Source organism: Trichosurus vulpecula, chromosome 3 (genome assembly GCF_011100635.1).
Source record: "Trichosurus vulpecula isolate mTriVul1 chromosome 3, mTriVul1.pri, whole genome shotgun sequence".
Classification (NCBI taxonomy): domain Eukaryota; kingdom Metazoa; phylum Chordata; class Mammalia; order Diprotodontia; family Phalangeridae; genus Trichosurus; species Trichosurus vulpecula.
In genome coordinates this window covers 174,745,696-174,773,175 of record NC_050575.1, presented here as the reverse complement: position 1 = coordinate 174,773,175, position 27,480 = coordinate 174,745,696, and the positions used below count along the sequence as shown (strand labels likewise).

The following is a 27,480-nucleotide window of genomic DNA, read 5'->3' as shown; positions in this document are numbered from 1 at the left end:
TGACACAAAAGCAACTTAAGACAAAATATCTACCTAGAAAGAGGATTAGAATCCATACAATGTAATGGCTTATATAAGGATTAGTTGAAGGAACTGGGGATATTTAGAAAGGAAGGTTTAGGGAGGACATGCTAGGTGCTTTTATTATTTGAAGGGCTGTCAGGTGGAAGAGGTATTCAATTTGTTTTGCTTTGCCTGAGATGAAGACCTTGAAGCAATGGGAGGAAATTGCAGAGAAATAGAATTCAGCTTAATATAAGGAAAAAAGCTTCCTAATGACCATGTACAATGTACAAAAATGAAATGAAGTGATCAATCTATCAATCGACATTTATTAAGCTCCTCCTACGTAACATGCACCATGATAAGTGCTGGAGATACAGAAAGAGTCAAAAGACAGTGTTTGACTTCAATAGCTAGCATTTATACATCGCTTACTGTATGCCAAGTGTTTTAACCCTCTCATTTAACCCTTACGATAACCCTGGGAGATAGGTGCTGTTAATATCCTTGTTTTAGAGATGAAGAGACTGAGGTTAAGCGACTTGTCCATGGTCAGACAGCTAGTGAGCATCTGAGGCCAGATTTGAACTTGGGTCTCCCTGACTCCAGGCCTGGTTCTCTATCCACTGTGTCGCTTAGCTGCCTTATAAAAAAAATCTTGTCACTTGAGGTCTTTAGGCTATGTGAACACTTGTTGGGGATATTGTTGAGAAGATTAGAAGAGTCCTGTTGAAGTATATTTAGTATAAGATGACCATGAGGTCCCTTCAAGCTGAGATTCTAATTCTTCTGGGCAGAAAAAAAATATGCAGGCAACAATAATATAGCATGAAAGTAAATGATTAGGCAAAGGTTAAATTGAGATTAGGCTTTTATTTGGTGGGCACTGTGAAATCATTTTAGATTTTTGAGGAAGAGGGAAGGGAAGGGAATGAGCATTTATATAACACCTACTATGTGCCAGGGATTGTGCTGAGTGTTTTTACAAATATCTTATTTGATCCTCATGACAACCCTGTAGAACGTAGGTTTATATGATTTTTACATCCATTTTATAGTTGAAGAGGCTGAGGCAAAAAGAGATTAGATGACTTGTCCAGGGCCACACGGCCACAAAGCAAAGGAAGCTGGGTTTGGACTCAGGTCTTCCTGACTCCAGGCCTAGTGCTGTAGCCATGGGACCATCTAAGCTGCATATGCATCTAACATCAGATATGAGCAGAGATGTGTTTTGGAAGGATTGCTGGGGCACTGGGGACTACTGAAAGAGGGAGACCAGTCAGGAGGTTATTGTGATAATATGCATATGAGGGGATGAGGGCCTGCCCTGGGGTGGTGGTCGTGGGAATAGAGTGGAGAGGATGGTGGAGAAAGAAATTGAGCCAAAGGCATTCTTAAGCCATTTCCACGCCTTTAAAACTTGTGTAGCATTACCTTTAAACCACACTGCCCCCCCCAAAAGCAGTAGCATCTCTGCTCCATCCTGACCCCCCCAACTATGGTGGGGGGACAACAACATCAAACAACAACAATTCCCTGTGTAGCTCCTTCCCCCTAAGAGTCTGGTCCTGAAGAGTATCTGGGGTTAGACAGGCCTGAACTTCATTTCAGATATCTTGTAAGAATACTTGTGCCCTTTTCCAGAGACCCAATTGATTCCATTGGCATAGCTTTCATGGTTTCCCTGGAGGTAGAGCCCATTGAGATTAGACTGGTGGCACTTTCCATACCACCAGGCCCCCTTGAATACCTCGGCACAGTTGGAGTCGTATTCATCATTGTCTTGGTCCTTGGTGGTAAATGGCTTGTTATTGTGGTAGCTCAGTGCGTCACCTGCAGAGATGAAAGTACAACCAAAACTCTTAGTTGTCTAGCTCTGTCCACGCCCATGATGTTCTAAAAGTACACAAAGGGAGTCAGAGAAACATGTGATGGACCTGGGTCCCAGCCTTGGCTCTATCATTGATTAATTAGTAACCATTTAACATCTCTGGGTAAGAAGAGAGATGAAGAGAGAGGAAAAAGGGAGAGAGAGAGAGAGAGAGAGAGAGAGAGAGAGAGAGAGAGAGAGAGAGAGAGAGAGAGAGAGAGAGGAAGAGAGAGAGAGAGAGAGGAAGAGAGAGAGAGAGAGAGAGAGTGAGAGAGGAAGAGAGAGAGAGAGAGAGAGAAAGAGGGAGAGAGAGAGAGAGAGAGAGAGAAAGAGGGAGAGAGAGAGAGAGAGAGAGAGAGAGAGAGAGAGAGAGAGAGAGAGAAAGAGAGGGAGAAATGGTGAGAGATGATAAAGGATGATTTAGAGCTGGGAGGGACCTCAGAGGCTATCTAGTCCCAAACTCTTTATTTTCAGATAGGGAAACTGAACTCAGAGTGGTTAAGTGACTTGTCTAAGGACACACAGGTTAGAAATTACGGAAGTGGGGAGAGAGTACTAGAAAGTGAGAGTATTAAGAAAAGCATCACAGAAATGAGGTTCTTCATCTGATTCTTGAAAAAAGATAGAAAAAGCAGAGATGAGGAGCAAGTGCAACCCAGGCATGGGGAGAAGCTTGAATGAATATAAAGAGGCAAGAGTTAATGTATTGAGTTCAGGGACCACCTAGGAATCCAATTTGGCTGCAGTGTAAGATATACGATGGCCTAATGTGAAATAAGGAGGTTGGAGGCAAACTATAAAGGGCCTTGAATGTTAGACTAATGGCTTCCCATTTTATGCTAGAGGCGATGGGGGCCATTAAAGCTTTTTATCAGGGAATGACTTGTTCAGATTTATGTCTGAGGAAGAGTATTTTGGGAATAGTGTGAAGGATGAATAAGGGGAGAGACTGGATGCAGGGAAACCACTTAAGAAGCTATTAAAATAGCCCAGATCAGAGGTGATTAGGGCCTCAGCTTAGGGTAGTGGAATTGTAAGTAAACAGAAGGGGACAAAATTGAGAGATGTTATAGAAGCTAAGTAGTTCAGTGGATAGAGTGCTGGGCCTAGAGTCAGAAAAACCTCAGTTCAAATCCTGATCAGACGCTTACTAGTTGTATGACCCTGGGAACATCACCTGACCTCTGTCTATCTCCGTTTCCTCAACTGTAAAATGGAAGCAAGAACAGCACCTACTTTTTACGGAGTTGTCGTGAGGAGCAAATGAAATAACATATGGAAAGTGCTTGGAACCTAGTAGGTGCTTTTTGCTTGTTCCCTTTCCTCTTACAGAACTGACAGGACTTGGAAAGTAGCTGCCTCAGGGGATGGAAGAGCAAGAAGATGAAAAGATGTGGTTTTGAATCCGGTGCTCTGGGAAGATGGTAGTGCTCTTGACAGAAATAAGAAAGCTGGGAGGAGGGCAGGTTTATTTGGGAAGATGAAAAGTTCAGTTCTGGATATGCTGAGTTTGAAGTGCTGGTGGAGCATCTTGGTCCATTAGTTGGGACTGGAGTTCGGGGGAAGGATTGGGGCTAACTATATAAAAAAGGAAGAAGCAAGCCAGCAAGCATTTATTAAGCACTTGCTATATACCTCCAAGGGATGCAGCTTTTTGTCTTATCCAGGGTCTTTCTCTGCCCCCAAATAATCTATCTCCTACCTTCTCCATTCCACACCTTACAACCTGTCACAGAATTTCCGTAAGTCTTCCCCTTCAGGGTACACCTTTCTCTAACCAATTCGTTCCAATACATGTATTGTCTAATTATCATCCCTTTTAGGTTTTCTTATTCTCTGGGATAGGCTGGTTCTGTGACCTTTAGAAGCTATTCTAAAATGTGAAATCTGTCATTAAGCTTTGTGTTGCCATTATCCCGTAATTATGCCATAGAGTGCTTCGTATGGGCAGTGGGGCCATCGGCTCCTGAGGGGTAGACACAATAGCATGTGGCCTCCTCGTTTTAATACATTATAACATTATATGCCACTGGGAATCTTAGAGATTATCTCGTCTAACCCCCTCTTCTTGTAGATGGTGTGATTGAGGCTTGACTTGCCCAAGGTCAGTGATGGAGCAAGTATGAGAACCTAGCGAGAGTCTCTCTTGAGTTCTCTTAGAGAGTATCCAATGGTTTCACATCCTTGGGATTGTGCTCAAGTCATAGATTGTAGGGAGGTAGAAAGCTCTGGCCAAGGAAGCAGAAATGGCAGCTGGAGTTGCAGGGGCAAGGTGGTGGAAAAGCAATGTTTTTTTCTTAAGGGATGGGGGATATTTGAATACATGACTCTTCACCCCTTCTCTGGAGCCCTCTCCCTGTCACAGATACATGGATAACCCACCTGCATTCCCATCCACAAAGTTTCCCAGGATCAGCTTGTATTTCTCTGTCTCTCCTAGAATCTGGAATGATGTGTACTTGGCAAAGAAATGGTTTTGGTCGAAGTCTTGGAGGTCGATTCGGAGTTCATTGTTTCCTGTTCAGAAAGGGTATGAAAATTGTGTTCTATTAGTCAACTCCTCCTTCCTAAGGATGCCTTGATGCCTCTGGACGGGACTGTCTTTAGGGCTTGAAGTTTCAGCCTAGCTACTTTAATTTATTACATTTCTACCTTCTTTCTTCACTTCCTATTGATAGGGCTGCTGGACTTCTCCAACCCCCAGGGCTTTTGTGACGAGTGGAACCTATAAATGTTGTCCCCCGATTTGTCCATGAGCGTGATCTCTGCCTTTCTTTAGCCTGTCTACCATGTTTCCCAGTTTTGTTTATATTGAGACTGTCAATACTAGATATTTTCGTTCCCCCACTAGTAGGTATGTCATCAGTTCTTGGTGCCTGTCGATGGTTGTGAACTCACATTTAGCATGTGAATAGTTACATTAATATTTATAGAGAGTCTAGATTTCTATACTTATAGAATCTGTGTGAGGGAAAAAACCTCATAGAAACAAAACCTGGCATATAGTAGATACTTAATAAGTGTTTGTTGAATTGAATCGGACTGAACTGAATTGACTAGAGATCTTTCTAATGCTAAAGGAGCTAAAGGAGTGATTCTCTATTGATAGCCTTCTAGTCTCTATGACAAATAGGTAGGGAGATACTTTTGGGCAAGGGGACATTTTCTAGTGCTCTCCACATCATACCATGCAAGAACAACCCTACTCTCTGTATGCACTATATCTGTGGACAAGGACCCTTTGCCTGGACCCAGGGGAATGTGGGTAGAGATGATGAGATTTTTACTCTGAGTTGTCAGATGGTAGATGTTGTCATTCCCCATCCAAAATTCCCCTAGATGACTGCCAAAGCCTCTCTTGTATGCAGCCCAGTCCCGGAAGAAATTCACAGACCCATCAGCTCGTCTCTGGAAAACCTATGTGGAAGAAGAGGAGGGAATAGAGGTTGATATGTATAGTCTGGAAAACAGAAGATTATGAGTGGATAGAGTATTTTCAAGTGCCTGAAAGGTTGTCATATGGATGAATCACTGGGATTATTCTCTAATCAGGGGTGGGGAATCTATGGCCACATGTGGCCTTGAGGCCTCAGGTTCCCCACCCCTGTATAGCATCCCAGAGCATAGGATCAAGAGCAATAGGTAGAAGTCATAGAAAGAGAGATTTTGCCTCAGTAGAATGTAGCCTGCCTTTGGGAGCACACAGACTTGGCAGAGAGATGATTTGACTCTGAAGTAGGAAGAAGAAAAGACTCAAGAGACAAGTAAGCCAGAAGAGAGTAGAGTTGAGATGGTAGCAAGCATCTGGTGAGAGATATAAGCTATGAGAGAGTCTATCAAAAAACCTTGAGTGACACTGTGTGGTGATGCATTGGGATGCAGAAGGGCAGCTGAGGGATATGAAGCTCTGAAGAGGTGAGAATCAGCACAAGAAACCAGGCCTATAGGGGTATGGGGAGAACCTCCTCTGCTTCCTTGCAAAATTGCTTTTTCCTCTTGCATAGCTAGGTGTGTGAGCACTTCTTCCATATCTATTGCTTTCAATTTAGATCTTATTTGCCTACTATAAAACCCTGTTGGTCAGCTGAAATGCTAAGCTGGGTGCACATGTTCTTTAAGAATTACACATAGGGAGAAAATAAGAGAGGAGGTATTCTTGACTTTGAGAGACAGAAAGTTGAGTTAGCAGCTGTTGGTGTGGGGACTTTAAGCTAGTAGGGCAAAAGGGGAGAACATTGCTAGACCATGCAAGCCTGACGTATGGATTTAGATAATCCTAGAAATAAGTTAGGAGCCTGTGAAAATGTCAGGCTGTCAGGAGTGAAGCATGGGTAAGTGTACTTTCCCTTTTCAATTGATGGCCCACCATTCTGGGAGGGGTGGATTTGAAAGGAAGACCCTTCTTCCTTGAGGGAGGAGAGAGTTGAAAGAAAGTTAGGCTTACACAGAGAGGGTGGGAATGGAATTTCCCCCTCTCCCAGTACATGGGCAACTTCACCTACCTTGCTGGCTATTGACACTTGCTGCCTACAACAACTAGCAAAGAGAGTTCCATAGTTTAATGGGTTGCTTTGGGAGGTGATGAATTTCTCCTCGTTGAAGATTTTAAGGTAGATGCTGGCTGCCCACTTGTCTGGGAAATGGTTGAAGAGATTTCTGTTCAGACATTGGTTGGAGTAAATGAAGTCTGAGGTCCTTTCTGATTCAATGATTCTGTGATTATGCTTGGAATAATGAAATCCCCCCAGGGTCCTCTAGTTAACATAGTGTTTCGTAGACCATATAGTCAGATGACTTCTCCATCCTGAAGACTCTCTCACTAAACCTTAGACAATTTCTTCTTGTTTTAGTTTGAGACTAGTTTTTCCTGGAGAATAGAAAACTAAGGACAAGACTTAACTTCTTTCATCTATGGAGTCTGAATGTAGATTGAGGCAAACTATTTGCTCTCTTTTTTTCTCCTTTTCTTTTGGATTTCGTTTCTCCTTTCTCATGATTCATTCCATTGGTTATAATTCTTCTTTACAACTGGGCTATTATGTAAATAAGTTCAGTGTGAAGGTAAATGTAGAACCTACATTGGATTACATGCCATCTTGAGGGGAGGGGGGAGGAGAGGGAGGGAGAGAAAACTTGGAATCCAAAAACCTGTGGAACTGAATGTTGTAAACTAAAAATAAAAAAAATTAAAAAAAGATTTAAAAAAAGACTTAACTTCTTTCAGACACATGATGGTTATTATAAGGAACTCACTGAGCAGCCCTTTTCCATCTCCCCTGAAGACACAATAAGAGGAGATAAAATTCTATTGCTAAGGAAGTCAGGTAAGACCCAAAGGAGATTTTTTCAATGAGAAGAGTTCTTGGACACTGAAATAGACAATATTCTCTGTAGCTGTGGAACCTCTTTCCTAGAGATCCAGAAATACTTCAAGGATGCCTTATTAGAAGGAAAGGAAAATGGATTACAGCAGAGGTGTCAAACATGGTGCCTACAGTCACATGTGACCCATAATACTCCCTAGTGTGGCCCAAACCAGATTAGGCTGTAATTGGAAAATATTTAACAAAATTAATAAAAATACAATAAATCATGATAGTGTTAGTATGTGTCTTTAAAAGTCAATATGTAAAAAATTTTAACATGTAATTGGGAGAAAAATTCTAAAAATATACAAATTTCTTTTAAAAAAAGTCAATTTGTGGCCTTCAATATACAGTTTAGTGCTTCCTATTTCTATTTGAGTTTGATACCACTGGACCAATGAAGGTCCCATTTTCACTCTTGGTTTCTGGATTTTAGATTCTATGAATAGTTACCTAGTCAGGAAAAGGTTAGTGATAAGAAAAGAGGCCCTGAACAGGCTCCTCACAAAGTATGATTAACTATGGGGTATTAGTTCCCTCCATAGAACTGTAGAATGTCAGAGCTGGAAGGGATCTTGGAGAATAGCTGAATTCCCTCATTTTAAAGATGGAGAAACAGAGGCATAGAGGAAGGAAGTGATTTGGGCCTAGGCCAGCCTGCTCCTGGAGGTGTTCACTCACAGTCCATCCCCCACCATCGGTGTCCATGTCACACAACACAGTCATGGGAGTGCAGTCATGGGGGTAGATGGTGTACCAGCCACTCAGGATCTTCCCCTGATCTATCAGATCCTTGCAAGTTCTTGGTCCTGGAGAGAGGGAAATGCCAAATATAAAGGAGGTAAATCTGGCTCAGGCTGAAAATGCCTGCATGAAGCAAGGTGTGTCTAAGCCTTTTTCCTTGGTCTGCTTCTTTTTTCTCTTTCTCTCTCCCTACTGGCCTAGTCTACTCTCATGGCTTCTATGATCACCTCTGTGCAGTTTACTCCCAAATTTATATTTTTAGCCCTAATCTCTCCCCTTATATCTCCAAATGACTGACTCCCAGTGGCACTTCAAAAACATGTTCATACCCGGACTCAACATCTTCCCTCCTAAAGCTGCCCTTCTTTTTAACTTTTCTATTTTTGTTGACGGGGCCATCATTCTCATCTCTCTTACCACTCTGCCTACAATCAGTTGCCATGTGTTGTCAATGTTGTCTCCTCACATCTCTCAAATTCATCTCTTTTTTACTCATACAGCTACCACCCTAGTTCAGTCCCTCATTACTACTGAAACAGCCTCCTAACTGGCCTCCCTGCCTCCTTTCTTTCCTCTCTCCAGTTTATCCTTTATGCAGCTGCAAAATTCACCTTCTTAATGCACAGTCTGATTCTGTTGCTTCCATGCTAAAAAACCTTCAGGGGCTCCCTGATGGTCATAGAAAAAAAATGCAAATTCCTTAGTCTGGTATGTAAGGCCAACCACAATAAGGCTCCAACCTACCTTTACTTCACTCTAATTTCTTTTATGTGCTTTACTTTCTAGCCAAACCAACCCACTAGCTATTCTCTGATCCCCTCCTTCTGTGCATTTAAGGAGCATGCTCTATGTCTGGAGCACACTCCCTGCTGTTGCGATCTTTCTCTATTAAGACTAGGCCACCTCCTTTACCAAGTCTTCACATCCTTTATTTCCATATCCTTTACCTGTCCCTACTCCCTTCCAATTGAATGTGATCTCTGAATTCCTCAAGTTTCTTACAGAACTCTGTCTCCATCCTTCTTTTGTCCTTATCCTAGTTTACCTCCATTTATACTCGTTGATGTGCATGTTGTGTTGCTCCTACTAGACTGCAAGTGTCTTGAGGGCAAGGCCTGTGTTGCTTTTTTTTAGTTGTAATCTGGAGAGAGGCAGTGTGGCAAAGTGCATAGAGAACTGGCATCTGAGTCAGGTGGACTTTGTTCTGCTTGACACACCCTGGCTCTGTGATGCTGGGCAGATCATGTAATGTCTTTGTGTTCTAGCTAACTCTCTAAGACTGTGAATGGAAGCACAAATGACAATCTGCATTAGAGGAGGGAATTTCCTCTTCCAGGAGTTCATGATAATAATGAAATCACAAGTCCAGTCCCTACCCTGACATAGATCAAATTGTTCCCCTCGTGGCAGCTACTTTATACTCAGACATAGTATCCAAGACAAAATTATTAGTTCTGAAATTCCAGCCTTATAAACCCAAGCCTTCAAAGTGACGGGGAAAGTCATTTCACTTGTCCTTCCTTCTCTCTCCCTCAGGTGTTCTAGAGGCTGTTGGAGTTCTGGTGGTCCTTCTCTAGATCCAGGTATTGAAGAATGCCCTTCTTGCCTGAGCAATGTCCTGAGAGCTGTTGCCCTGACCTTGGAGGGGCTGCTCCCATAGGATTATAGATTTTGACCTGGAAGGGACCAAAAAGGCCACCTAGTCCAATTCCTTTATTTTACAGATGAGGGAAAGGAACCAGAGGAGTTAAACGATTTGCCCAAAGTTATACAGGTAGGAAGTGTCAGGTTTGGGCTTTATATTCATGTTCTCTAATTCCAAAATTGATGCTACCTTTTAGCTGCTTCTCTTGCCGTCCAGGGCCACACTCACCATTTTTACACAGCATGTTTTCCAGATCCTGTGCCCCTGGAGATGGAAAGGAAAATGGGGCAAAGTTAGGAGGACCAAACATGACAAATGGGGCACAAGAACCAGGATGTGAAACATGGGGCACAGGGGCCACGTTAGCTCCTTTGATTTCACCCCAAGTACAGTATCAGAAGTGCAAGAAGCTGAAGAGGCTATTGGCTCTTCCTTCCTCTTGGCCTCACTTCTCTTGGTAGTTCTCTGTTCCTCCAGTCTTCTACTTCTCAGCAGATCAAGCACAGACCAATGCTCTCCAGAGACACCCAGAAGATATCTCTGACGCGACTCCAGTATAGGACTAATTCTCTCAAACATCTCTTCCTCTCTAAATTCTGAGCTCCCTACCCCTTTTAAAAATTTTGTGGCAATTCTTCCATGGAGTAGCTAGGTGGATCAGTGGATAGTGCGTTAAGCCTGGAGTTAGGAAGACCTAATTTCAAATCCGGCCTCAGATGCTTACTAGCTGTGTGACTCTGGGCAAGTCACTTAATCTCTGTTTGCCTTAATCTACTAGAGAAGGAAGTAGCAAACCACTTTAATATCTTTGCCAAGAAAATCTTGTCTACAGGGTCATGAAGAGTCGGATACAACTGAACTACTGAACAATTCTTCCACAGAGGATAGGATGCTTCCTGGGCACTCAGGCCCATTTTCTAAACCTATGATCCTTGTATACTAAAGAGCCCCATCAGAGGGGCAACTTAATTATGTTGCCTTGGCCTTCCATTTCAGTTATTCTCTCCTTTCCTTTCAAGAGCTTTGAAAGTACCAGAGAACAACTGCCCAAGGGTAGGGAGAATGGGGAGGAAAGGGAGGAGAATGAGCACTTATATAGCACCTATTATATGCCAGGAACTGTGCTAAGTGCCTTATACTTATCTCATCTGGTCCTTACAATGACCCTGGAGGGTAGATGCTGTTATTATGCTCATTTTACTGAAGCAGACAGAGGGTAAGTGATTTGCCCAAGGTCACATAGCTAGGAAGTATCTGAGACTGGATTTGAACTTGGGTCTTCCCAGCTCCAGGATCAGAGCCCTATCCACTGTACCATAGAGCTAGGGCTCCTATGCCACAATGTCAGGATTGCACTGCGCAGGCAGGAGAGGCCTACAACCTGGTGTCCAGGGAGAAAAAATCCCTTCAAGCTAAGAGTTTTTTTTTCTTCTTTACATACAGCTCTCCAAACTTGTCATGGGTAATTATGAGGAATATTCTCACCAAAGGAAGATGACATCCCTGGGGCTCCTTTTTCTCCTGAAAGAGAGAAATCAATTTTAAATCTTGGCTGTTCTGGAGAGATTTTTCCCTTCTTGTTCTGGGAAATTATTTTCTTGTTGATTATGACCAGTAAGAGTTGCCAACTACACACTTCCCTGGAGTCTGTCCAGTTATGCAATTGGTGATAGGTGGAGAAGTATAATTCTATCTAACAACCCAGGGGGTAAACCGCAACTAGGTCAGGAGAATGAGCTCCCTTCCCTTTTCTTCTTGACACCTTTGGTCAGTCATGTATCTACTACAGCTATAGACTTATTCCCTAGGGCTGTATAAGGGGTAGAGCAGTCCTTTGTATGTTGTAGTTTGTTCTTCATTCTCAAAGAGAATCATGACATCAAGAAGGAGATATTATGACTTGCAAATGAATTGGATTTAAGTGAGGAAGGGGTGTGCAAAGTCACCAACCTTAGTTTCTCTTCTGGAGCCACCTGGGCTCAGTGGCACAATATAGATCAGAATGACTGGAAAAGGCCCTGGGTGCAGTGGGAGGCCTTGGCCTTTTAAAGTTAAGGTCTTTCCCAGGTCTCGGCTTGTCTGAGGCAAAGCCCATTCAGCTATTAAGGCTAGATAAAAATGAGTCAAAGAATGTCCTCTTTTACCTAGTCAATAATATAAAATAAAATCAGTCTGAGAAGGGAAGACCCTTAGGGTTTCTGACCAAAACAGAAACGATTGCTATTTACTCTTACTCTGAGCCACCAAAATCCAAAAAATAACCAAGTGAGGCTTGGACCTATTACTGGCCAATTAATGAGACCCAGAGTGATTTGGGTTTAAGCCATGGTCCATAAAAAAAGAAATCCAGCTTGTAAACCTTAAGATATCTTGCTAAGTTGCCGCAATCAAAATTTGCATTCCTTTGTAAACTTACATTTACATTCCAGACCACCCTAGGTAAGGGTATGATTTCCTACGTGGAGAGAGGGAGAGGAGAGAGGGAGGGAAGGAAGGAAGGAATTGGAACTGGCCAGCTGGGTCCCCAGTGGGGCAGTTAACACCACCACTCACAGGTTCTTGTTTGTCCATCATTCAAACTCTCAAGTTTGTCCTTCATGACGTCAGGAAGGAGATATCATGACTCACAAATGAATTAGATTTAAATGAGGGAAGGCTGTGCAAAGTCACCAGTCTCTCCTCTGGAGCCATTGGGTCCAATGGCAAGATATAGATCAGGACAACTGGAGATGGTCTCTGATTCAGTGGGAAACCTTGGCCTTTTTAAGCTAAGATCTTTCCCAGGTCTCAGTTTGTCAGAAGTGATGTCCATTCGGTGATTAAAGCTAGGTAAAAATGAGGCAAAAATGGCCTCTTTAACATAGCTAATAAATAAATAAATAAATGAATAAAATCAATCTGGAAGGGGAAGACCCTCAGGGTTTCTGGCCAAAACAGAAATAATTGCTATCTACACTCACTCACAGCCATCAGAATCCAAACAATGACCAAGTGAGGCTTGGGTTGGGACCTATTATTGGCCAGTAAATGAGAGTCACAGTGATTTGAGTTTAAGGCATAGCCCATAAAAAGAAATCCAGCCCATAAATCCCAATGGGTAAGGGTATGATTCCCTGTGTGGACAGAGAGAGAGAGGAGGAAGAGCGGGGAGGGAGGGAAGGAAGGAAGTGAACTTTGTATATGAGACAGATATGGAAGGATACTTTAAAAAAATTTATAGAAAGATAATTTTAGAGCTGGGTGTGAGGTCTCAAGTTGAAGTCAGGCCCAGAAGCATAACCTTGGCCTAGATCCCAGTGACATGAAGAGGTTGAGATTCAATCTGTGGTCTCTGGCCCACTTCATTGGGAGACCTCGGACAAGTATGTCACTTAACTGTCCATTGGCTCAGATATTGAGAATGTCTAAGGACATTTTGTGCTTCTTTTCTATCTTTTTGTGTGAGGTCATGCCCCCTTTCAGACACTGGCATTGCTGATTGAAAGGGAGTGTGAGTTGAATATAAAAACACTAAGAGAGCAGCCAGATGAGACCACTTATCTAAGGCAAAGACAGCCTTAGCACATTGTTTCCCAGACGCTCCCTTGTGTGTGATCAGTGAGAGAACTTTAGAGTTAATCCCTGGAGAACCCTGAAACCCAGAATTCTTTGTAATTATTGGGCAAATGTAGAGACTTGGGGTTATGCTTGCTTATGGCTTAGCCTGAAGACATGAGGATTTAGTGTGCTGGTTAATCACCATGAGTTCGAAGAGATCTCTCACTGAGGGTATCCAGCTCTGAAATAGTCAGTCAATAAGCATGTTTTAGGTATCTACTATGTGTCAGGCACTATGCTAATTGCTATGGATACAAAGAAAGGGAAAAAACAGTTCCTTTTCTCAAGGAGCTCATAATCAATCAGGGGAAGACAATATGCAAACAACCATGTGCAAATAAGAATAAATAGGAAAGAATGAAAAGAGAGTACTCACTAGAATTAGGGAGGGCTGGGAAATGCTTTTTTTAGTAGATGGCATTTTATTTGGGGCTCAAAGGAAGCCAGAAGGCAGAGATGAGGAGGGAGAGCATTCCAGGAATGAGAGATAGCCAATGAAAATGTTCAGAGCCTTAAAAGACGGAGTGTCTTATTTGTGGAATAGCAAGAGGCTGGTGTCACTGGATCAAAGAATACTGTGTGTGTGTGTGTGTGTGTGTGTGTGTGTGCAGGGTGTAAGATGTAAGGAGACTGGAAAGGTGGTGGTGGTGGGGTCTAGGCTATGATGGACTTTGAATGCCAAACAGAGGATTTTGTATTTGATCCTGGAGGTAATAGAAGGTTTACTGAGTCTATTAAGTAAAGGGGTGACACGGTTGGACCTGAGCTTTAGGAAAAGCACTTTCATGTCTGAATTAAGGGTACACTGGAGTGGGGAGAGACTTGAGGCAAATAGTCCAGGTGTTAGGTGATGAGGGCCTGCACTTGAATGGCAGCAGTGTCAGAGTTGAGAGAGGGGCACAAATGAGAGATGGTATGAAGATGAAACTGACAGGTTTTGGCAATTGATTGGATAGAGTGAGAGATAGTAGAGAATTCTGAATGACTCTTAGGTTGCAAGCCTGAGGAACGGAGAAGACAGTGGTGCCCTTGGCACCATTGACAGGGAAGTTTGAAAAGGGGAAGGGTTTAGAGGGGAAAGATAATGAGTGCTGTTTTGGACATACTGAATTAAAATGTCTTCTGAACATTTAGTTTGAGTTGTCTGAAAGGCAGTTGGAGATGTGAGAGGACAGCAGAGAGATTGGGACAGGAAGGGCAGATTTGAGAATCATCAGCATAGACATGGTAATTAAATCTATGGGAGTTAAAGAGATCGCCAAGGGCGGTAGTATAGAGAGAGAGGAGAAGAGGGCCCAGGACAGAACCCTTAGGGACATTTGTGGTTAGAGGGTGTGATCTGGAGGGAGAGCCAGTAAAAGAAACTGAGAAGTGGTCAGAGAGGTAGGAGGAAAACCAGGAGAAATTGGTGTCCTGAAAACCTAGAGAGAAGACAGTAGCAAGAAAAAGAGAGTGAGCAAAGAGTGTCAAAGGCTACAGAGAGATGAAGGAGAATGAGGATTGAGAAAAGGCCATTCATTGGATTTGGGAAGAAAGACTGGTCTGAGGGAAGACCCCAGAGCCTGATGGAAGAGAGGCTATATACTTTTCTGCCCTGACACCTGCTGCCTAGGATGTGAAAACCCTTCAGGGCCCAGCCAAGGGAACAGACCTGGAGAATTTCTGCAAATCCCAGGGTAAGCTTCTTTGCAACACTGTCCCAGCAGCCAAGAGGCCCATCCTAGCAGAGTAGTGGCCTGGCCCTATAGCAGTGGAGCAGCCCAGCTTAGCAGCAGAGCCATTTGTCCAACACATCTGCCACATCTATCAGTGAACCATTGTGAAGATAGACTCTGAGAAAAAAAGATATTAATGCCTACATTTCCAGAGTTCTAAGTTGCCTTGGCCACATGTTTTTACTACAGTTATGCCTCACTACCCAGCTACTTTAAATTTGAATGCACTCTTCCTATGGATACTACATGTAGTTGAGGGTGATTACATCCCAAGTTATTGAGAGGAATGCTATGTAATTATTGTTCTTGCTTTGCCTTTTGAGTAAATGCATTTGTTAGGTCAATTGTGCCATCTGGGAAGTACACTGGTGGGGGCTTGGGAGCAATAGTAGTAAGACTACACCTCAACACCTTCCTCATCTCAACACCTGCCATCCTCAAGGTTACTACTAGAACCATAAGAATAGTTATAATAGCTGCCCCTCAGAGGACCCAACCTGCTTATGTGGGTGAGATTAGGGGAATGAACCAACACAGAGTATAGGGAAACCCCATTATACTTATCCTAGTTAAATATATATGTATATATATATGTATATATAATATCTATTTGTACACCTGAATTATCTCCTTAACTCCTTGAGAGAAAGGCCTATGCCTTATCTACCTGTATGTCCTCAGTCTGTTAAATTCAATAGCATTGAGATGGTTTAATTTTAATGCTTTCTGGAGGCAGGAGATGGACTTTATGACCTCCTGGGGTTACTACCAGGATTCCGTCAGTTTATATTTCAGAAAGAATATAAGTAGAGTGGATCTCATTCTAGGGTCCCTTCCCTGATTCTTCTCCTATAATATGTTGGTTCCCTAGTCCCTGTATCCACCAACATCTGTGCACCCAGGAAAGGAATTATAGCAATCCATCAGCCTTTTAGCTTTGACTTCATAAAGACCAAATATACATTGGAATATTGGGCAGAAATCTAAAGTATAATTATTGTTCTGGCACTCCTGACCTGTTTTTCCACCCTAGTGGGAGTTCTCCACTGGACGAAGCTGCATTTATTAGGTACTATGAAGACTCGACAATACTTGTGTGAGTATGTGTGTGCGTTTGTGCAGGTGCGTGCACGTTCATGCTCAATGCCTCTTGGGAGTATGTGTAATTATAACACTCCCCCTCTTTAAATAATAGATATATCTCAGCAAAGAAGACTGCAAAAGGAATTTCTAAAAAGAGAGTACCATTTTCCCTTCAACTGTCATCATAAAGTTGAAGATTCTTCTGCACAGAAAAAAATCTCCAGAGACTGAGTTGGAAATTCTTGGAGAGTAAAGGGCTAAGTTGGTGATCTGCACTGTGTCATAAGGGCCGTTTTGCTGAAGATCAGTGGTGTCAAACTCAAGAAACAGGGGTGACTCATATGTACATAAAAATCCCTGTAGGTCACATATTGACTTAGTTTTAAAATGTAGTATTATCTGTGTTATGTTGTATTTCTTTTGGAGGGGGGAAGGCAGGGCAATTGGGGTTAAGTGACTTGCCTAAGGTCACACGGCTAGTAAGTGTGTCAAGTGTTTGAGGCCAGATTTGAAGTCAGGTCCTCCTGACTCCAGGGCTGGTACTGTACTCACTGAGCCACCTAGTTGCCCCTTGTTATGTTGTATTTTGATTTATTTTGCTAAATATTTCCCAATTACATTTTAATCTGGTTTGGGCAGTATTCAGGTGTGTTGTGAGCTGTGTGCTTGACACCTCTCCTGAAACTGATCAGAATTGTTATCTAGCTCCCGGAAAAGCCTTAACTTTCCTGTCATCATACTATACTTTCCTGAGACTAGACTCTTCTGTACCTGGGAGTCCTCTTTTCCTCCTTTCATCTGGGTATTCATAACTGACCTCCAAACTTTTTTATAACGTCCGTTTCATGAAGAGGAATCTATGGAAGCCTGGCAGAGCTAAATAGCAACACCTCACTTCACCAGTAGGTGTCACTCTCTCATATAATGTCTTTTATCCTCCAATAATCTTAAATTAGAAACATTAGGTTTTGTGAAACAAATCAATTCCCTACTTTTCCCAAGGATGAGGGTTTGACAAAATGCAAAACAAGTTGCCATATTTGTACTTCCTTTTAAAAAATTCTGCCCTTCCAGATCCAGAAAAAGCAGGTAACTGGGAGGAACTTCTCCACTCTGGGATTGGAGCAAAATAAATTCTCCCCTTGACTTTACCAAATTTTTCCTTTTTAGTGATATACAAATTGATCACCCCTTCACATCATAAGGCATTTTGCCAGCAGTTAATCCAGTGCCTCACACAAATAAGGCACTTAGTAAATGGGTGATGAACTGAAATAGAGGCAGGTACTGGAGAGCTGCTGTTATAAGCTGTGTATCAAAGATGCTGAGGAATTGTCCTCTCTTACCTTTGCTTCCCATTGGACCAGCTTTGCCCGGGTTCCCTGGAGGACCCTTCGGTCCTGCAAACACAAGAATGAAAGCTTAGGTCATTTTAGGAGAGAGATGAGACTCCTGAATACCACTTAAGTCGGTAGGAAGGGACAGTCTTAGCTTTTCTGGACCAAGGATGAAGACCAATGCTGCTCTTAGCCCTAGTCCAAGGACAGACGTGGAGATGGGGATGGAGATAAGAGAGCTCTGCAGAATTGGACTTAGTGGTGGTTATGGTGGGGAGGAAGGGGAGGAGAAGGACACGGAATGAAGATCTTTTGATGTCGTTTCTCTTCTTTTCTATTCCTTTTTCCTTTTCTCCCTTCTACTCCCTCTCCTTCCTCCCTCATTTCTTTTTCTTCTCTCCCCGCCCCCCCCCCCAATAAAGGATCTTCCAGGGCAACCACATACCTCTCTCTCCGGAAATGCCAGCTTCTCCTTTGGGTCCTGGGGCTCCAGGAACTCCTGAGCACCCTTGGATTATGAGGACCTTCTCTGAGGATTCCAGACCTGCCACCTTCACCTCTGAAATGCAAAGTGAGAGCCTAGGCTCAGACTGAGAGGCCCAAGAAACTGCTGGCTTCTTCTTTAGATGATGGAAGCAGCAGCAAAGACCCTGTCTGAAATAACTGTAATTCTCAGCCTCAACCCATCACATTGCACATGTGACTCCAGCAGGGGAAAAAATGAGTCATGGTAGTGTTTTTAATGTTACTATTAAAAAAGCTATTTTCTATTTATTATTTATTTATTTGTTCATTCATCCATCTGTCCATCCGTCTATCCATCAATCCATCATCTATCTATCTATCTATCTATCTATCTATCTATCTATCTATCTGTCTCCTTAACTTTGAGCAAAAATTACCTCAATCAAAATTGTAAGGAAAGAAAAACCTTGACTGAATTTCATTGTAACTGCAAACTTTAGAATGTTTACTTATCTGTACCATTCACTTAACAAATACTTATTAAAGGCCTACTATGTTCACCGTCCTAATAAGTGGAAACCTTAGCTCAAATAAACCAAGTATTAGAGTTGACAATTGAGTGTAAGCAAGATCCTCTGAAATTGTTAATCTTTCGGTGACACATATATAGATAACAGATGACCTTCCTTTACACAATAAAAAGTTGTACATATAAGCGATTACATCATATACACACAAAAGAAACCTGTTCTTAAAAAAATCTTCTGGGTAATTACTTTACAAAGTGAAGGAGCCTTTTGTAAAATAACTGAGGAGGAGGACAGGGTATTTCTATCCACATTTGATCTTTTCAGTGAGCCTGGATTTTTGTGGATGTGGAATTTTTACCTGCAACGTGACACTGACAACCTTTAGAGTCAATTTAAGTCTTGCAGGCTAGGTCCCAGCCCAAGCGCCACTTAATGGCTTAGAGTGAATGTCAGTGTTAACCGTTTCTCTTTGGAACAGCAGCCCTGAGGACTTCCTCTCCCAGATAGATTTTTTTAAAATCTTTTTTTTTTTCTAATTAAGGAGGCCATCCCTTGACTAACTTCTTAAAGAGGACTATTCACTGAATGGGCAATACCTCACTCTAAGTGAGTACATGAAAAAGCCTTAGCCTAAAAGGGCCAGGGTCTCCCATTGCATCCTAGGTCATCTCCAGTCATCCTGATGAATATCTGGTCAGTGGATCCAGATGACTCTGGAGGGGAAAGTAAGGCTGGTGACCATGCACAGCCCTCACTCATTCAAAGTCAACTGCAAGTCACGTCATCGTTTCCCTGATGTCATGGTGCTCTTCGAAAATGAAGGACAAATACCACAACCAGGCTGTCAGCTGAGCTCCATGAAACTCTTCAGACCCACTAATATCTTTACTGGTAGCACTACTCCTAGGCTTTCTGATCTGGGGAGCCAAGAGAGGTCCCTGGGACATGTGGGAATTTTGCCTGTCCCCTGTCATGAAGAGGAGATGAAGACTCATTGGCCATTTCCTGTGGCTCTTCCTGAAGAAGAGTTGTCCTTGGAAGTTAAATATAGATGTAAAGGGATTACCCTTGCTTACCTGGGCATGAGTTTTCAGCCTGGCATAGGATGGTGAGGACCCAGAAGAATCCTATCAGGCATAGCTGAACTGACCTCTTCATGTTTGGGAGATCCTCTTGTGTGTCCCATGCTCTTTTCTATGTCAGGAGTTATAATAGCCTCTGAGCACTAGGATGAACTCCTCCCTGATTTCTTAGCACTGCCCACTTGCCATCTGGTTTTCCTACCCTGCTCAGCTATCTTCAGGCCACTTGGATGAAAGACCCTTCGAGTTATCAGCTCTTGGACTAGTCCTTGGACAGCCTGGCAGTCAAGGGTGATGAGAATTGTGTTTTGTTAGAATGAGAGGACTGACCTTTTAGATCCAGTGCGATAAATAGGGGAGTAAGACATCTGGGAAGTGGAGGAGAGGAAATCCTTTCTTGGTCTTTCTGAATCCCCTCTCTTGTTTTCTAGCTCTTCTTCATGGGCTATCTTTGCCCATTAGAATGTAAGCTCCTTGAAGATAGGGACTGTCTTTTGTTTTTTGGCTTGTATTTATATTTCCAGAGCTCACTCTGTCTCCATGCAAATACATACATGTACATACATGTGTATTCATATATTTAATATATTCACATATGTATACATGTATGTGTGTCTTTTCTTGGTCCTAAACTTCTGTATTATTTGACTCTGTTGATCACCTTCTTCTGGATTCTCTATTTTCATTAGGTTTTTATGACACTTCCCTCTCTGGATTCTCCTATTTGTCTGTCTGATCCTTCTCAATCTCTTTCGCTGATTCTTCATTCTTGTCATGCCAGCTAATCGTGAACATCCCACAAGCCTCTGTCCTGAGCTGTTTTCCTTTCTCTCTCTATGCCAGAGATTCTTAGCCTATTTTGTCAAGGACCCCTTTGGCAGTCTGGTGAAGCCTAAATGGGACGGATAATTGTGAAGACTTCACGGTAAAATATAGGGGTTACGCTCTTCTCTAGGGAATGTCTAAGGAAGTAGGAGAGGTTTTGGATTTGGCCTTGTGATTCTGGAAGGTCAGGGCCTGGAGCTGTGAGCATGCCCTTACCCCTCTCTCAGATGTTAGAAGATAATGGACTTCCTGTGAGCTATTTGTTCTCTGCTCCAGGAAGGTCTCTCCCCACCCCACCTCATTTCTTCTCCTAGACTTTCAGACGCCAACCCAGGCAGTTGAGGTCCGATAGGGAAAACCTGAATGGACCGGATCAACCTTGGTCCTCTGTCTAGTTTTCACACCTAGACTGTAAACCCGCCTTCCAGCCAATGGTGAGAAGGGATAGAGGTGGACGGGGAATCTTTTCATTAAGAGTATAAATTAAGGCAGGTTCCCTTTTGCCCCGCCTCCTCCATTATGGAGGTGTGCCCAAATCTTGCAAGGTTTGTAAAACAAATTTACTTTGTTTCTCCTAAAGATGTCTCTCCTATTATTTGAAAATGCTGTCCCATACAAGACTATGGACCCCTTCTCAGAATAATGTTTTTAAAAGCATGAAATATAATACATAGGATTACAAGGGAAATAAATTGTATTGAAATGAAATTGTCAAAATAATGATAATAATAATAAACCCAAGTTCACATATACCAGATTAAGAACCTCTGCTCTATATTCTATCTTGCTTTATTTATCTCATCAACTCCCATGGGTTCAATGATCAATTTGTGTAGATGATTTCCAATCTTTATATTCAGCTGGAGTCTGTCTCCTGAGTTACGGTCATGCATTACCATGTTTCCTGGACAGCTCCAATTGGATGTCTCCTATGATGCACCTCAAGCTCGCCATGTCTGAAACAGAACTCTTTATTTTTCTTCCCCAACCCTTTCCCCTTCCCAGGTCCCCTATTACTGTCCTGTTATTTACCCAGGCTCACAAACTTAGTGCCAACCTCAGCTCTCCAATCATACTCACTCCATATATCTAATCTGTTGCCAAATCTAGTCATTTTTATCTTCACTACATCACTTGTATACATTCCCTCCTCTACATTTATACAGACACAACTCTCATTACTTCTCTCTCTTTTTTAAAACTTTGTTACCCTAATAATTAATTATTACTTCTCTTCTGGACTATTACAATAACTTTCTAATGGATCTTTCTGTCTCAGGTCTCTCCCCTCTACATTCTATCTTCCACTCAGTTTCCAGGACAATTTTTTCTAAATCATAGATCCAATCATGTTCCCTGCCCCCTCACTTTATACCCTACAAAGATTTCCTGTGGAACTTTATTACTTCTAGTATCAAATATAAACTCCTCTATTTGGTAGTTAAGGCTTTTCACAACCTGACCACATGGCACCTTTCCGATCTTCTTACAATTTCTCTTTTCTGCCAACTCTACGTTCTAGCAATACTGGCTCACTTGTAGTTCCTTGACCATGACACTCCTATCTCCTCTCTCCAATCTTTGCACTAGCTATCCCCCAAAGCTAGAAAGTCCTACCCCTTCCTCTCTCCCCATCCTTAGCTTTCTTAAAGACAGCTGTTCTAATCCCAGCCACTTCCAGAGGTTTTCCTTGTTTCTCCCAGTTTTTTAACACCTTCCCTTCTGCGTGACTTCCATTTCCTCTGTGCAGTTATTCCTTCCACATCATGGGGATTAGGGTCATGGCCCTGGCCCCTTCTCCCCCACCCTGGAAAATCTGTATAAAATTTTTTGGCTCTCCCTTTATACCAGAGAAGAAGTCTGAATTATTATGGTATTAAAAGATAAAATATGTTGATATAAAATACTACACATATATTTTATGCATTTCTGAGTTTCTAAACTTTTTCTGTGTCATCTGCTAACCTTTGTGTGTCATCTGTGGCATCTGTGAAACTCCCCCCAAATTCTCATTTCATTTCTTATGCTGACCTGCGATATATCAAAACTGCCATGGGGAAAGTTGTGATGTGGAAGGGATAACTGTATATATTTTTTATCTACTTAGTTGCTTCCATGTTATCTCCTCCATTAGACTATGAGCTCCCTGAGGGCAGGCACTGTTTTTGCCTTTCCTTGTATCTCCAGGGCTTAGGAGAGTACCTGGCACAGAATAAGCACTTAGTAAATATTTACTGAGTGACTAACTGACCTAGAACTATGGGGTAACTCTATGGCCGATAAGACTAGGGGGTTTCCCAAATCCAAGAAGATGAATTTTGCCAATGTAATTAATTAAGCTTATTTTTAGTGATTTGCATTTAATTTAGTTAATTTCAAACAACAAAATATCATGACAATTCTTTAGTTACTCCTTTTAAGTTTCCAGTAGAATTCTTTTTTCATTCATTTTCATTTACTTTTCCTCTAATATAGTTGTAATTAGTGTACATTTTGTTGTGTGGATTGAAAGACCCTCACCAATTAAATCTATAATAAGGAGCCATCTCAGGATTGGAACAGAAATAAATTTTATTCAGTTCTCGAGAATAGGGCATCCTCTGCCAGAACAGATCTAGCAAGGGAGGTGCTTTACAAGGAGCAAAACACCAATAATTATACCTAACAACAAGAGAATTCCTGCCCACCTCTGACCCTTCTCACCATTGGCTGGGAGATGGGCTTACAATCTGAGCACGAAAGCTAGACAAAGAACCGAGAAATTGAGGCACAGAAACTCCAATTCCCATTCCCTTAGTTAATGATTACAACTCAGGTGACATCTATAAATCTAAAGAAGGAGGTTAGGATAAGGGGAGGGGGAGACCCTCTCCATTCTTCTACAGTACTTTTACAGTAAAGGAAAGCAGGTCACAGTGACCCTATTCTTACTAAGCAAATCTTTAAACCAGAAACAGAAGAAAGAACAAAAAGTTTCAGGGTAAACTTTCCCAGAGGCTGAGCCATCAACCTCTCGCGGCCTCAGAATTTTTGACTTCCCTATTTCCCTATTTCTTGATTTTTTAAAACATTTCTAAGTATGTATATGAATAGATGTAGATATATATTTAATACATATATATTAGATGTATATATATATAATACATATATAATAGATGTAGATATATATTTAATACATATATATTCCCTGTGAAGTCTTCACATTTTATTTACCTCACACACTGTTCTTCTGGTTCTATTTCCCTTCTTTTCCAGCTCCCCACCTTCCTTTCCATGAAGATCTTTTCAGATTCTTTGTAATGGTTGGTCTTAATTGCATTCTATTATATGAGAGGCAGTATGGTTGAGTGTAGACTCAGGAAGCCTTGGAGTCAAAAAGATCTGAGTTCAAGTCTCTGATAATAATAATAGCTAACATTTATGTATCAGTTACTACGTGCCAGGCACTGTGCTAGGGGCTTTACACTTGTCATCTCACTTGATCCTCACAACAACCCTGGGAGGTCATTGTTATTCAGTCAGTTTTAGTTGTTTCCAACTCTCTGTGACTCCATTTGGGGTTTTCTTGGCAAAGATACTGGAGTGGTTTGCCATTTCCTTCTCCAGATCATTTTACAGATGAAGAAACCGAGGCAAACAGGGTGAAGTGATTTGCCCAGGGTCACACAGCTAGTGAGTGTCTGAGGTGGGCTTGAACTCAGGTGTAGGTCCTATTATTATCCCCATTTTACAGATGATGAAACTGAAGTTAAAGTGACCTGCCCAGGCTTATACAGCTAGGAAGTGTCTGAGGTCTGATCTGAACTCAGGTCTTCCTGATTCCAGGCCTAGCGCTCTATCTGCTAAACTATCTAGCAGTTACTCAATTCCTTGGCTCAAGGCAACTAAGACAGCAAGTCCATTTGGTGGAAAGTGGTTCCATTTCCACACAAGGAATTCACTACCACCCAATCAAAATCATGGTACTGGTCTGTAGTCCTCTAGGACTCCCCTTCCTTATACAATGAGTTCAGGACCTCAATGAGTTTAGCCCCACTCCATCATTGTTTGGGCCCTGAGGCTCAGAGTGAATGTAAATAGCAACTGTTTCTGTTTTGGCCAGGAACCTTGAGGGGCTTCCCCTCCCAGATGGATTTCTTTTTTGACTTGATAAAAATGGCCATTCTTGGCCTTATTTCTTGTCTAGCCTTAATGGCTGAATGGGTGTTGCCTCAGTCAAAGAGAGACCTGGGAAAGATCTTAGCTTAAAAAGGCCAAGGTCTCCCATTGCACCCAGGGCCATCTCCAGTTGTACTGATCTAATCTTGCCACTGGGCACAGATGGCTCCAGAGGAGAAAGTAAGGTTGGTGACTTTGCACAGCTCTGCCTCATTTAAATCCAATTCACTTGCAAGTCTTGGCATCACCTTTCTGATATCTTGGACCTCTTTAGGAATAAAGGACAAACAATAACAACTTGGTTCACAATTTTTCTCTCCTCCCCAATTCCTGCCCTCATTCTTTGGGACTTCAACATACACATTGACTTTCCTTCAAACATCCTAACCACTCAGTCTCTCAATCTACTCACTTCCCATGACCTACTTACTTACTCCTCCATTCCACATCAGCCCCACACAAAGATGGTATATCCTTGATCTTGCCATCACTAACCAATGCACCATCTCCATGTTCAAGAATTCCAAAATATCCTCATCTGACCATCATCTATTGGCTTTCTACCTCTCCCTCTGCCTTCCCTTACTGAACCTGCACACTGTGATGCCTAATCCCTTTGTTAGAAACATGCTTGACACTGAAATTCAGGTATCAAGGACAATTTATTTTAGAAGAATCCAGAGGAATCGGAAATGTTCCTGACCAGGAGCAGACTTCACTCTTCTTTGGGAAGAGAAAATAGAGAATACAGGAGGGAGACCAGCTTTATTCTGTTAGACTGACGCAGACTGAAGCAGCATCAGCTCAGTACCTCCCTTCAGAGAATGGATTGGTCCACTCCCTTCAGGGTTACAATCTTCCCTATACGCTCCTTACGTGTTGCTCCTTGGTATGTTCCCCCCCATCTCCCAATATATGTCCCATATTAAAAATGGCAGAAAGCGCCTCCCTGTGGGTGTGTAAGGTAATATACAATTAGCCAATTAAGCATGCATAATAGCAATTTGACCCAGTTCTCTCTTCAACCCTGACTGTTGTCTGGCTGGTTTAGGCCAGTGCAAAACCACAAGCTTTATTTAGATTGGTTGAGCATGTTTATCCTGGTTAATTTTTATTCTTTTCTTTATTCAAGCTGACAAGTAATTAACACTTAATTAATTATTCTGTGGAAACCTAACTTTCCCTAACTTTTACTAACCTCTCACAACTTCATCATGCAATTGTCTCTCAGGTCATTTCCCTTGCACTAGTTACTCTCTCCTTTTTCTCCCATCCTGACCCCTTGGTGAACCACTTCAACTCTATCCTTTCCTCTTCTCTTGAGTCCCTGGCCCCCTTATCGTATTACTGATTGTACCCTGCCAAGTCTTAGCATTGGATCATTTCCACCATCTGCTGCCTCTGCTCCTACGCACATGCTGTTGAACAAAAATAGAGAAAATCATACAATTGTTCTGACTACAAATCTATGTCATAGACATATACTTACTGCTGCCAGGCAATCCTATTGTACTTCACTTATGAACTCACTATCCTACTTTCCACAGCAGCTCTTCCAAACCTTTTCATCCCTCCTCAAATCCCCTGTGTCTCCCTCATTTCCCTTAACATGCCCAACTGAGAACCTTGCCTCATATTTTATAGAAAAAATCAAGGCCATTCACTGTGAACTCCCTCTTCTCTCTTTCTGATCTCATATCATTCAGATGACTTCTGCCACTATGTCTTCCTTCACTCCTGTCTCATTTAAAAATTGAAGTTTTTAAAGGACTTTCAAAGCCAAGCAGAAGATTTTGTATTTTATACTAGAAACAAAGGGGGAGCCACTGGGGTGGATCTTCATGAGCCAAGGAGTTGTGCTTTATGAGCATCATTTGGAAACTGTGGAGGATAGTCTGAAAAGAAAGAAAGACAACTCAAAAAGATCAATGGAAGACTGGGAGGCAGGGTGTATTGCAATAGTCCAGGTATGAAGTAAAGAGGGCCTGGGCTATGGTGGTGGTCCTATGAGTACAGAAAGCTGACAGATTTGAGATACAAGAAGACTTGGAAACTAATTAGATATAAGGGGTGAGAAAGAGGGAGGACTTAAGGATGACTCCAAGGTTGTAAATAATGTATTTAATTCCATTATGGAGGGGTAGTGACTTTTTTTTCTATTCAACAAATTCAAGGAATTAATATGAAGAGGATGAGTATAGTGGCTACATTAAACTAAATATATATATATATATATACATATATATATATAAAACAAAAATTAAAAGAAAAGAGGATTGGGAAAGAATATTTACAGCAAATACGATAGTTTTTCGCACTTAATAGTATTTTGTTTTTTTCCAACTACATGTAAAGATAATTTTCAGCATTCATTTTTGTAAGATTTTGAGTTCTAAATCTTTTCCCTCTTTTCCTTCCCTTCCTCCTCACCAAGACAGCAAGCAATGTCCTGTAGGTTATACATGTATAATCATGTACATATTTCCATATTAGTCATGTGGTGAAAGAAGAATCAGAACAAAAGGGAAAACCACGAGAAAGAAAAAAAAAAACAACAACAAAAAAGTGAAGATAGTGTACTTCAATCTGCATTCAGACTCCATGGTTTTTTCTTTGGATACGGACAGCATTTTCCATCACGAGTCTTTTGGAAGTGTCTTGGCTCATTGTATTGCTGAAAGGAGCTAGGTCCATCAGTTGATCACCATACAATGTTGCTGTTACTGTGTACAGTGTTCTCATGCTTTTGCTCACTTCACTCAGCAATATGATAGATTTTTTTTTAATACCACTATCTAAAATACGTAAAGAATTGTTAGACATTAACAAAAGTAAAAGCCCCCATTTACAATGGATAAGTGGTTAGAAGACATAGTTTTGAAAAGAGACAAATTATTAGTAATTTTGTAATATTAGTGATGTTTAACTTTATTATCAATCAAAAATATGCAAAATAATCTTTACATATTTGGAAAAAATAAGCTGTTACTAAATGGAAAAGATATCCAAAATAAAACAGATGTGAAGTTTCATTGCACATCTGCCAAACTGGCAAAAAAT

At 41.8% G+C, this 27,480-nt stretch overlaps 1 protein-coding gene across 1 annotated transcript; it reads right to left on the bottom strand.

Moving 5' to 3' along the window:
* Window positions 1–851: 851 nt before the first annotated feature.
* On the bottom strand, window positions 852–19,533 carry LOC118840924 (ficolin-1-like). Its single transcript, XM_036748308.1, has 9 exons — window positions 19,432–19,533; window positions 17,806–17,919; window positions 17,370–17,423; window positions 11,114–11,149; window positions 9,857–9,892; window positions 7,921–8,048; window positions 5,161–5,290; window positions 4,256–4,390; window positions 852–1,836 (listed from the first exon to the last, which is right to left on the bottom strand). The coding sequence occupies exons 1-9, from the start codon at window positions 19,511–19,513 to the stop codon at window positions 1,589–1,591; spliced, it is 963 nt and encodes a 320-aa protein (XP_036604203.1). The 5' UTR covers window positions 19,514–19,533; the 3' UTR covers window positions 852–1,588.
* Between the last annotated feature and the right edge of the window lie 7,947 nt (window positions 19,534–27,480).

Coding starts and splice junctions, on each gene's coding strand:
- LOC118840924 (XM_036748308.1), bottom strand. CDS start 19,513: ATGAAGAGGTCAGTTCAGCTATGCCTGATAGGATTCTTCTGGGTCCTC. Junction 17,920..19,431: donor GGCTGAAAACTCATGCCCAG/GTAAGCAAGGGT, acceptor TTTGCATTTCAG/AGGTGAAGGTGGCAGGTCTG. Junction 17,424..17,805: donor TGGCATTTCCGGAGAGAGAG/GTATGTGGTTGC, acceptor TTGTGTTTGCAG/GACCGAAGGGTCCTCCAGGG.